The sequence below is a fragment of the Lutra lutra genome, chromosome 18, assembly GCF_902655055.1.
Source record: "Lutra lutra chromosome 18, mLutLut1.2, whole genome shotgun sequence".
Lineage (NCBI taxonomy): Eukaryota > Metazoa > Chordata > Mammalia > Carnivora > Mustelidae > Lutra > Lutra lutra.
In genome coordinates this window covers 31,523,134-31,535,493 of record NC_062295.1, presented here as the reverse complement: position 1 = coordinate 31,535,493, position 12,360 = coordinate 31,523,134, and the positions used below count along the sequence as shown (strand labels likewise).

The 12,360-nt window shown below is 44.6% G+C and overlaps 1 protein-coding gene across 1 annotated transcript in view; it reads left to right on the top strand.

Annotated features, from left to right (window-relative positions):
- YWHAG (tyrosine 3-monooxygenase/tryptophan 5-monooxygenase activation protein gamma) overlaps positions 1-11,839 on the top strand; it is a 31,703-nt gene extending 19,864 nt beyond the window's left edge. The window contains exon 2 of the mRNA XM_047714149.1: positions 8,409-11,839. Within this exon, the coding sequence (XP_047570105.1) occupies positions 8,409-9,065 (657 nt within the window). The 3' untranslated portion in view covers positions 9,066-11,839. The remainder of the gene's footprint in view (positions 1-8,408) is intronic.
- The last annotated feature ends 521 nt before the right edge of the window (positions 11,840-12,360 follow it).

The following is a 12,360-nucleotide window of genomic DNA, read 5'->3' as shown; positions in this document are numbered from 1 at the left end:
AGTGTGTTTGTGGTGTGATTGGGGGGAGATTGCCTTTCGTTTGTCTGAATCCCACTGGTGAGTAAGTGTGATGTCCACCTTGTAGAGAACTTGTGGACTTTGTGGCTATTCAGAGAGCCTGGGTGTTTGTCCAGCTCATCTGTCATCTGTGAGACCTTGAACTTGGCCCTGTTGAATATGAAGTTACAGGACTCCTAGGATGCTCTTCTTCCTGAAATGTTTCCCTTCTGCATAGTTTTTATCTAGGGTGATTGCTGCTGGCGGGTGGTGGTGGTGGCTTTTTTTTTTTTTTTTTTTTTTTACTATTTTACTTATTTGACAGAGCGAGTGAGCATGAGAGTGGCGAGCACAAGCTGGGAAGTGGGGAGAGGGGCTGGGGGGCAGAAGCAGACTCCCCACTGAATAGGGAGCCCAACATGGGGCTCTATCCCAGGACCCCAGGATCTAATGTTGTCCTTCCTTTTTTTAAAGATGTTATTTATTTGGGGGATGCTTGGTTGGCTCAGTTCATTAAGAGGTTGTCTTCAGGGGCGCCTGGGTGGCTCAGTGGGTTAAAGCCTCTGCCTTCGGCTCAGGTCATGGTCCCAGTGTCCTGGGATCGAGCCCCACATCGGGCTCTCTGCTCAGCAGGGAACCTGCCTCCTCCTCTCTCTCTCTCTGCCTGCCTCTCTGCCTACTTGTGATCTCTATCTGTCAAATAAATAAATAAAATCTTTAAAAAAAAAAAAAAAAAAGAGGTTGTCTTCAGCTTGGTCGTGATCCCAGGGTCCTGGGATTGAGTTCTGCATTGGGCTCTCTGGCAGGGAGCCTGCTTCTCCCTCTCACTCTGCCTGCTGCTCCCCGTGCTTGTACTCGCTCTCTCTGGCAAATGAATAAATAAAATCTTTTTTTAAAAAAGGTAGATTGAGAGAGAGCGCAAGCAGGGGGAGAGGGAGAAGCATTCTCCCTGCTGAGCAGAAAGCCCCATGGTGGGCCTCGTTTCTAGGACCCTGGGACCATGGCCTGAGCTGAAGGCAGATGCTTAACCAATTGAGCCCCACCGGGTACCCCTAATGGTGTCATTTTCTAATTAAAATTTCCTCTAAACTTTTCAGACGGAGGGCTACCCTGAGAATAAAGTGAGTAAGTTTGTGTTTCCTTCTCAAGGAGCAGCACCTTGAGGCTATCTCACTACGTTTTCTGTCCTCAGAGAGTGGTGGTGTATGACCCGTGCTAGATTCTCAACAAATGCCTGATGAGTTATCCCCGGAGTGGCTGTTCTGTAATTTTCCTTGTCATCGGACCTTACGGCACACATATCAACTTTTTGAGAATTAATGTTTTCGGGGGTCCTCAAGACTACCGCCACGGTCGATGATGTGCTAGGACTCAGCGTGTAGTTGTACTTAGGGCTGTGATTTATTACAGTGAAAGGATACAGAGCTAAACCAGCAAAGGAAAAAAGACGGGAGTAAACCAGGTACAGGCGGCTGTGTGTGTGAAATGGTGCCTGCCAGGGAGTGTCATAAGAGATTTAGTGCCCTTTTGCTGGGGCTGGTCACAGAGGTACTGTCTGCCCAGCACATCCCAGTATTAAGACTGCTAGAAGGAAAACAGGTGTTTACCATAAACCACATTGTTTACGCAAACAGTTGAGGGGCAGGGAGCCATTCTTATCTGGGAATGGTGGGAAGCCTTCCAAAATTCAAGTTTCCAGATCCCAGCCAAGGGTCAGCTTTGCAAGCAGACCTTTCTAAAGTTAGCATTCTCCAGCCTGTTGTGTTAATTCTTCTTCACAGACCATCATTCAAGTTTAAGGTAGTTTACTCAGGCAAGACATAGCTTCAGATGATTGAAAATTTCTGTACCTAATAGTCCTTTCTAGAATACATGATTAACTGTATATTCAGACACAACAGTGTCACATTTATTTCCAGTGGTTTAGTCCTCTGCACAGTGTATAGGTACTTGTGTCCATTACATGGACGCTGGTGCCTGTCCTGCACCTTGTCATCTTATTTTCTCTGTTTTTGTTCGTATACAGCAATCATTGCATTTATCTTTTTCATGTCCTCTTAGCACTTATGTATGATTAGTACTCCAAACCTTAGGGGCACAAAAAAATGCAAGATGGGGCCAAATGTTATACCTAGTGTCTGCTAGCCCCCCCCCCCCTTTTTTCATCTTTTCTTTAAGAGACTTTTTTTTTTTTTTAGAGTAGTTTTAGGTTCACAGTGAAATTGAATGGAAAGCTCAGAGTTCCCGTACACTCTGCCCACAGGCCTCCTCCCCCATGCACAGGCTCGCCCGCTATCAGCATCTCGGTGGTTCGTTACAGTCAGTGGCCTGAGACCTACAGTGACACATCATTATCAGCCAGTCCGTGGTTTTCACTTTAGGGTTCACTTGTGGTATACATTCTGTGGATTTTGACAAGTGTGTAATGACATGTATCCACCATTAGAGTGTCACACGAAATAGTTTCACCACCCTAAAAATCCCTTTTATCTTATTTTTTTTATTAAATATTTTAATTTATTTATTTGACAGAGAGAGCAGAAGTAGGCAGAGGAAGAGGAAGAAGCAGGCTCTCCGTTAAGCAGGGAGCCCGACGTAGGGCTCTATCCCAGGACCCCCCGGGATCATGACCTGAGCTGAAGGCAGCCACTTAACCAACTGAGCCACCAGGCGCCCCCTATCTTATTTTTTGGATGTGAACCCAATTGTTTATAGAGACTTTCAGCTTTCTTAAATCAGTGTCTTATGTTCACCACTCTAACTCTTATTTTTATATATATATTTTTTAAAGATTTTATTTATTTATTTGACAGACAGAGATCACAAGTAGGCAGAGAGGCAGTCAGAGAGAGAGGAGGAAGCAGGCTCCCCAGTGAGCAGAGAGCCCGACGCGGGGCTCGATCCCAGGACCCTGAGACCATGACCTGAGCTGCAAGGCAGAGAGGCTTTAACCCACTGAGCCACCCAGGTGCCCCTCTACAAAAACTTTTGCAAGGTAGAAATAGATTTTAAATAAACTAAGCCCGATGCAAGCTTTTTCTTATTTAAGAAGATTAAACATAATGAAGTTGCATTTCCTACCATTTAAGGTTCTTGATAAGTTGAGGAAATCGTAGAAGACTGGGTGCTCTAAATGTTGGGGTCAGAAAGTCATCTGAACAGCTTTCCAAGTTTCTTAGGGGGTTGCTAATCTTCCGTTGAAGTCTCTACATCAACTATTACGGGAGAACAGTTGGTGCTAATTAGTATCTGGTTCCTTAGCGGGGGATTTGGGGAGTTCCAGATCATAAACTGTCTGACTCTGTCTGAGAATAACAGACTTTTGGGGTCTTTTTACTCCTCTGTTTATCTTTAACTCACTAAAAGAAATCTGAACGTGGGGTAGTATCCTAGTCCTTGAGAAGAGAGAAACCTTAATTTTTTTTTTTTAAAGATTTTATTTATTTATTTGACAGAGAGAGTGAGCAGAGGCAGATAGAGTGGCAGGCAGAGGCAGAGGGAGAAGCAGGCTCCCTGCTGAGCAAGGAGCCCGATGTGGGACCACGACCTGAGCGAAAGGCAGCTGCTTAACCAACTGAGCCACCCAGGCGTCCCCTTAATTTTGTTTTTAAGCGGAACATGTGACATGCCAGAGGATACAGACTTCTACATTTTACAACAGCAGTGACAGTGTATTTTAGGGAACATATTTACAAGTGTTGCATTCTTAGAAATAATTCAGTGACTATTTGGAAAAATAATTACCTCCCTTCCCAGATGATACGTATCTCTTATCTTCCCACATTGAATTCTCATTCTGTCTTGGTTAAGCCTTTTCTTGGACACTGAACATAATTTTTTTCCTTTTAAAAAGTTATTTTTTGACTATATTTAAAAATTTTATTCATTTGAAAGAGAAGAGCACAAGCAGGGGAAGGGGAGAGGCAGATTCCCCATGGAGCTGCAAGCCTGATATGGGGTTCCATCTCAGCACTTGGGGAGATAATGACCTAAACCTCACAGACACCCCATCTTTTAACTTTTAAAACTAGTGTGGTTGGGATCTCTCTTTCTTTCTTTCCTTTTTTTAAGATTTTATTTATGTATTTATTTGACAGAGATCACAAGTAGGCAGAGAGGCAGGCAGAGACAGAGAGGGGGAAGCAGGTTCCCTGCTGAGCAGAGAGCCCGGCACAGATCTCGATCCTAGGACCCTGAGATCATGACCTGAGCCAAAGGCAGAGGCTTCAACCCATTGAACCACCCAGGCACCCAGGATCTCTATTTCAGTGTAAAAATCACAGATTCATTGTCACACAAGTTCTTTAGATCTTAAGGATTTTTTTGAAATTCAGATTTAAGGTTTTTAGAGAAACTTTGAGCAGACTTTAAGAGTTAAAGGTTTTTCCCTCTAACTTAGTTTTTCAGTGACAGAACATCTGGGTGTGTTCCAAATGTGGTTGAGTTTACTGGATCTAAAGGTGACACTGCCACTTGCTAATCTCCACGTTTCTCTTGGTCTCAGGCAGCTGTGCAGACTTTACAGAAGCACACAGTGCTGCCTTTGGGCTCTGCAGCCATAACTTCATTTGCAGCAGGAGGAGACCCAGCAGTATAGGGTACTGGTGAGGTCATGAGAGCTTTAAATAGTTGCTGGCTCTGGAAATAAGGACAGCATGATTTAGGGGAAAGGCTAGAACTCAATGGCCTTAGGCACTCTGGCTTCTCTTCGCATTGGAGACTGTGATCGGGTTGCACTAGTGGCTGCAGGCCTTTGGTATTCAGTGAGTATAGGCCTGAGTCCTGTGGTATGTGCCTGAGGCTTACAAAGGCCTCAATTTTTTTGAAAGCCAGTCAAGGGAGTGTTTTCAGGCTATAGGACACTAAAGTTTATGGAAAGGAAGTGATGTGAGCTAAGGAAATTTCAACTTAGAAAACAGGATGAAACGGAGACGAGATACTTGATACAGGGATATAAGCTGGCATATGGTTATGTAAGAATTTAGAGGCTTCTTAGGCTGAGAATTAAGATGGAAAATGATCCAAGGTATTCTCAAAAGTAATTGCTCATGTCTCTGTCACTTTACTAGGTCAAGAGCACTTTATCATTTATCTAATGCACTCTTACACTAACTTTATGGAAAAGGCAGAAATCTAAGTTTAACAGAGAGGAAAATCGAGGCCTAGAGATGAAATGTTTGCCCTCAAGGTCACTTAGTACGGTGGGATTGGTGGGACTGGGAAAACGGGTCTTCCGGGTTAGCTGAATACACATCAGAAATCAGCAGGAGTGACAGAGTGATCTGTGGGGGCTCCTGGGTGGCTCAGTGGGTTAAGCCTCTGCCTTCGGCTTAGGTCATGGTCTCAGGGTCCTGGGATTGAGCCCTGCATCGGGCTCTCTGTTCAGCGGGGAGCCTGCTTCCCCCTCTCTCTATGCCTGCCTCTCTGCCTACTTGAGATCTCTCTCAAATAAATAAATAAAAATCTTCAAAAAAAAAAAAGAAAAGAAAAGAAAGAGTGATCTGTGGGTTGAGCAGAGGGTCTCCAAAGCCTAGAATATGTAAAGAATTGGATGTGGGAGGAAAAAAAAAAAAAAAAAGAATTGAATGTAAGATGATATGAGCTGTTTTATTCCAGAGAAGTGGTGTCTCCACAGGGGAGTGGGGTTGGGGGGTCATAGAACAGAAAGCACCTCTGTCCTGGTTTCCTTCTGCTCTCAAGTCCAGTAGTACAGAAACCCTGTCTTCCCAACTCTACTGTCACAAGAGAGCCATGTCTGGTAGAGGTCTTGTTCTTTAGTATAATGGGAGAATCAAAAATGCATAGTAAGGGCGCCTGGGTGGCTCAGTGGGTTAAGCCGCTGCCTTCGGCTCAGGTCATGATCTCAGGGTCCTGGGATCGAGTCCCGCATCGGGCTCTCTGCTCAGCAGGGAGCCTGCTTCCCTCTCTCTCTCTCTCTGCCTGCCTCTCCGTCTACTTGTGATCTCTCTCTGTCAAATAAATAAATAAAATCTTTTAAAAAAAATGCATAGTAAAAGGGTAACATAAAAGAAGCTGCTAATCGGTATAAGAAATATATATATTTTAAAGATTTTATTTATTTATTTGACAGATCACAAGCAGACAGGCTGGGGTGGGGGGGCAGGCTCCCCTGCTGAGCAGGGAGCCCGACGTGGGGCTCAATCCCAGGACCCTGGGATCATGACTGGAGCCAAAGGCAGTGGGTTAACTGTCTGCCTTTGGCTCAGGTTGTTATCCCAGGGTCCTGGAATTGAGCCCCATGTCAGGCTCCCTGCTCAGTGTGGCGGCTGCTTCGCCCTCTGCCCCTCCCCCCACTTGTGTGAACTTTTGTTCTCTCTCTCAAATAAATCTCTTAAAAAAATATTTGAGTATATATCATTTGCTAGATATTTTGGGAATTAGCAAAGCTTGATTAATTCTTTCAAAGAATGAATTGCTGGGGCGTCTCGGTGCCTGCTTCCTCCTCTCTGCCTGCCTCTCCAACTACTTGTGATCTCTCTCTCTCTCTCTCTCTGTCAAATAAATAAATAAAATCTTTTTAAAAAAAATGAATTGCTTGCAGTAAACTAGTAAGTATGATGTGGTTTGTGTTCTGATTTAATTATCTCTTGAGAGATAATATTTAATTTACACAACCAGTTGCACTAAGCATAACCTTCCCCACCTCTCGGTTTATGAAAGTGCCATACATTCTGAATGTGAATGATTCACACGTAGAAAAAAGTCTCTTGGTATCCCAATGCCCCCAAAATAATTTTGGCATTTTGCTTTGGATTCTGCTCCCCGCCTGCCCCCCCCAACACCTGTAATTAATACAAATATAATGTAGATGCTGTGGTTGGTGCACACCTGGGTCAGTGAGGGTTCAAGAGAGTGGCCAGTCTTAACAGTGTGGAAGGAGAGATGGGGAAGAATTATAGAGGATGTGAATATTTTTTAATTTTTTTTTATTTTTTTTTTAAAGATTTTATTTATTTGACAGACAGACATCACAAGTAGGCAGAGAGGCAGGCAGAGAGAGAGGGAGGAAAGCAGGCTCCCCGCTGAGCAGAGAGCCCAATATGGGGCTCGATCCCAGGACCCTGAGATCATGACCTGAGCCGAAGGCAGAGGCTCAACCCACTGAGCCACCCAGGCGCCCGGGGATGTGAATATTAACTATTAACTTGGTTCTTGACACTTGTATAAGTCTCTCAGGGCCGGGGGAGAAGAACAAAGGGCAGAAGTATGACGTTTTTGTTGCACTTAACAATGTTATGACTGGATCCACAGGTAAGAGAGGACGGGCGAGAGAAGTATCTAGTCTTTCTGAAATAGCGAATGACCTGGGATTCTTGGTGTTGTGGCTTAGCCACTGATGTAGTACCCCAGTTTAGACACAACAGCCAGACAAATAAAAATCTCTTCTCCGATGAGGAATAAAAAAACAAGAGCTCTGTCCTCCTTGTAAAAAGTTTCTGTTTTACGTGGTAGACGGTGGTATATGGCTCTGATACGACAGGCATGAGGGGACATAAGGGAATGCGGTGTGATTGACTCAGTTTAATTTTTTTGTTACAGGCAGTTGTTTGGAAGTCGTAAAAATGCAGAGCATTGGTGTGTCGTTGCTTTAGTTTCCTCTGGGTGATTACTTGTTGGGGTGATAAAGATCGGAACTTAGAAATGCCCATATTGAAAGAAGCATTAGTTTCTCTTGGCCACTCCAGCTTAGAAGTACCTTGCTTGCCTCTCCTCTCTTTTATATTGCTTATAGCATTCAGTGTGCGACAAGTGTGTCCTCACGTTTGCTGCCATTTCTGTGTTCAGACTCAGTCCCGTGCCCCCATGTGACTTCCCTTCCTGAGATGTGTAGTTTATATCGTCTTAACCCAAGAGCAGAAAAGCCACCTCGTTTCCCAAAAGGCAACTTGAACTTGACTTCAGAATATTCTCACTGAAAAGGGATGGAACTGAGTAGACAGGACATGGTTAGAAGGAAAGTGTCAGTCTGATTGCCTAAAAAAGTGTTGAGGTACGTAATAGCCATCTGTGCTTAAAATCCCCAGGATTGGCATGTATGTAACATTCCAGGAGAGAATTACTAACCTTATACGATTTAGATCAAAATTTGGTCTGTCATCTGAGAGCTCAACCTGATAGATCTTCAATGAAACAGCTATGTGAAAAGTATGTATCCTTTTCTAGGGAGGAAGCAGGGGTTCAGGCACCACTGATGCGGCTGCAGTGTTTGCCTTCTTTGTCGTTCATTCTGCCTCTGTCCCCCTTCTGCGCACCTGCACAGTCTCGCCGTTCTTCCTGTCCATCACTTTAGTCACCTGGCAAATCTGTTAGTGTTCAGTGGTATAAAGATGAGATCAACCCAAGGGACATCATCTGGACCATAACTACTCTTCATTCTCTCTTTCCCTTAGGTGACAGAGCTGAATGAGCCACTGTCCAATGAAGAGAGAAACCTCCTGTCCGTGGCCTACAAGAATGTAGTCGGGGCACGCCGTTCTTCCTGGAGGGTCATTAGTAGCATTGAGCAGAAGACATCCGCTGATGGCAACGAGAAGAAGATAGAGATGGTCCGTGCTTACCGTGAGAAGATCGAGAAGGAGCTGGAGGCGGTATGTCAGGATGTGCTGAGCCTGCTGGATAACTATCTGATCAAGAATTGCAGTGAGACCCAGTACGAGAGCAAAGTGTTTTACCTGAAGATGAAAGGGGACTATTACCGCTACCTGGCCGAAGTCGCCACTGGAGAGAAGAGGGCGACCGTCGTGGAGTCCTCTGAGAAGGCCTATAGCGAAGCCCACGAGATCAGCAAGGAGCACATGCAGCCCACTCACCCCATTAGATTAGGCCTGGCTCTTAACTACTCCGTTTTCTACTACGAGATCCAGAACGCCCCAGAGCAAGCCTGCCACTTGGCCAAGACCGCCTTTGATGACGCCATCGCCGAGCTCGACACTCTCAACGAGGACTCCTACAAGGACTCCACTCTCATCATGCAGCTCCTCCGCGACAACCTAACGCTCTGGACAAGCGATCAGCAAGACGACGACGGCGGCGAAGGCAACAATTAAGGCCCCCAGGTGGACTGGCAGCGCCCGCTGATGCTACTACTGCAGTCTTTATTTTTTCCCATGAGCTGGGGGTCGGGTGGGGGAGGGAAAGGGAGGGATGACCTTCCTAGGGAGAAGCCCACGACCTGTCCTGTCTTTGATCGCCTCTTTGACATTTTTGCCAAAATACCACTAGTGGAAAGTCAGGCTAGCTGTGCTCGTATTGGAATAGCGGCCTCACACTGGCGTCTGGACTGTTCTGTAGATGGAATGCAGGCGGAGCTGTCTGTCTTTAATCTAACTTATTGCTAGAGAATAGGGTTTTAAGACGAAAAGAAAACTGAAACGGGATTGGCCCTCATTCAGTGAGTTCTGTGGTTCCAGTAAGGATTTGTATGTACATACGCTCTTGTCTTACGTTTTGGGTACTCTTGTCTCATCTGCTTTAGCTGTGCGTTTCTTTTCAGGGTGTACTCGACCAGCCATGGACTAGTGTAAATCCCGAGCGGACAGGCTTGGAACATGAGGCGTGTTTATCCTTATGGTTTAGGCCTGGCCAGTTTCCTGAGTCTCGGATTAGCTGACAGTATTAACACTAAATTGCAGTTTACAGTATTTCTACATGACAGCCATACGTAACATCAAGCCATGGATTGTGTATTTTCCTTTGCTAGTTTACTTTGGCTTTACATCCGTAGTCAGCCTTATCCGGGTTGGGTTTTGCTGTTCGCTGTCTCCCAGGTCACAAGGCTTGCCTGAGGAGAATCGCAGCTCCTTTTAGGTTTTGGTTATTAGGTGCTTGGCAGGTGGCTGTGGGATTTGTGCCCTTCTTCTCTTAACTCAAATCCACCGCAAAAATGATGAATCACTTTAATAGAATCGTTAAACACCACAAAAATAGAGAAAATTCAGGTCTGTATGTCATTTATTGTGTTGATATTTTCAGAGAACTCCTGATTTTTAAGCTGCCACGCTCCTTCCTCAGGGATCACGCTGCCATCACTCTTGAGTGTTCCCCGCTGGACCTTCTACTGGTGGCTCTCGGGACGGTGGAGACGCCGTTGAGCTGGAGAAGCTGGGCAGTCATCTTGAGGAAGGTTGTGGTGCAGTGTGTGGAAATTCAGGTGCTAGAAGCTTACTGGTAGAAAAACCCAAAAGGAAGAGAAGAGCTCTTCTATTCATAAGCACTCTGTCCAATTTCGGGAGCCTCGTAAGCATGTCCGTTTTTCCTCCCCGAAAACACTCCTTCCCTAAGCAGTTGTTGTAGGAAGATGAACTAAAGGCATTATCAGATAATAAATCACTCCTATTTGACCAAGACTTTTTCTACATATTTTTTTTTCTTTTTAATGAAAGCATCGAAGCGGGAGAGTCCTTTCTCTCTTGTACAGTTGACACATGCTCTGGAATCGAAAGAAACTACATTGCTGTTTCCACAAATCTGTTCTCAGTTAGCCTTAGGTCCTTCATTCTTATTTTGGAAAAATCTGTCTGAAAAACGTGACCTGTCGAGTGTGTGTTCCGCCTTTCTTTACAAGACCAGAAACGGTGTGAGCTCCCGAGATGGAGGTAATAACGCCAGACTTGCTTTGTTTGTTGCTTCGGTTTAGTCAAGGAGAGGTATGAGGAATAATTGAGGAAACACTGACCGTTGCTTTTTGCTGTTTACCAAAATTGGACTTACAGTTGGGAAATGAGTATGTGTGACAGGATCCAGGTGACAGTGAGGACTAGAACAGTGATGCCCTGTAGCATGGCACAGTTTACACAGCGTGACTTTCCTTAGAAGGTTCCCTCCATACGCTAGAGCAGAAGTCCCAATTAACTGAACCCTAGCGGAACTAGAAGAGAGTTGTACAGCTTTTGTGCGGTCACCGGGGCCCTAAAGTCAATGCCATGGATGGGAAATGATGGGGGGCTGGGGGGGAGGGGTAGGTGGGGCTTTCCTTAACTTATCTTCATGTCCAGTGAGCAGTGTTTTGTCCTTCCTTGTAGCCTTTGGAAATGATTTACTGGAATTACAAAACCTATTTTTTCTTTCGAATTTCAGCTTTGGCTCTGGCTGCTTTTTAGAATAATGCAAGATAACAGTTCTACCTGAGGGCTAAAACTGAAGAGGGAACGGGAGACTTGATATTTAAGCAGCTTGAATGGTTTCTTTTCTTTTCTTTATTTTTAAAGAAATGCACTTGCCTCTGATACTGTCTCTCCAGTGAAATGATTACTCCTCCATTACTCTATTGATACAATATTGTGCATGCTAGTGTTGTATTTCTATACAGTAGCTTGAAATTTATTAACTTATACTGTAGGTGTTATGTATTCCTATGACAAAAAAAAATTAAGTCTTCAAATTTTTTAAAGTTTTTTTAATTTAATTTTTCCTTTGGGGGTACAGTTTGCTCTACCAAATAGTGATCGTAACAAATTGATCTGTTTTGGATGTTGCTATAGTGACATGCAGTTATATATTTTGTTTTTAAGGGGGGGGGAGCAAAAGAAACACCAGTGTTAGCTTAATCTTAATGTCTGGTGTTTGTCATGGTGAAATTATAACTATTACAGTGTAGGAGAACAATGACTATGTTCTCTGAATGAGCCTTTGTGCTTTTTGTCATGTTATGCAGTGAACTATTTTTAAGGTCTAATCAGTGATTATTTTTCAACTCCGTGTTTCTCTAAGGAATTATTTCACACACGGACCATTCTTAGCAGTTTTCCTCAGTGATGGAATATCATGAATGTGAGTCATTATGTAGCTGTCGTACATTGAGCAAATAAACTTACAGATCTGATGTCAGTGCCACTTAGTTTTATTTAAATGACTTTAATTTCCCTTTGCTTTCCAAGGGTTGATGGGACTGGGGGCAAGGGACAACACTGTCTTGGGAAGTACCTAGAGCTGGGAGTCAGACCCGGGTTTACTGACCTTGAAAAATCATTGCACCTTTTGGGCCTCCGGTGTTTCTCCTGCAGAATGAGCACGTGCAGGTAGATCTCTAAAGGCCTATCTGGGGGTGTGATTTGTGAGAAGCACAGACCCGAGTTTGAATTATGGCTCCTTTCGGTCTTGGGCAAATTCTGAAACTTCTGAGCTTTGGGGTGTGGGTCTAAATGGAAACTGGGTCACGTGCCTGGTTGAGTCTCCCAGGGAGGCGCCTGGTATTGTTGGAGATCTCATTAAGTCTTAGCTGAGGTGGTTCTCTGCGTTGAAAATGTTCATAAATAAATGGTCTTAGGTCTAGTGCCTCCGAGGTGGTTGGCAGCCTCAGTTGGTGAGGCCTGAGCTCTCAGGAGCGTTGCTGTTGCTGGTGGC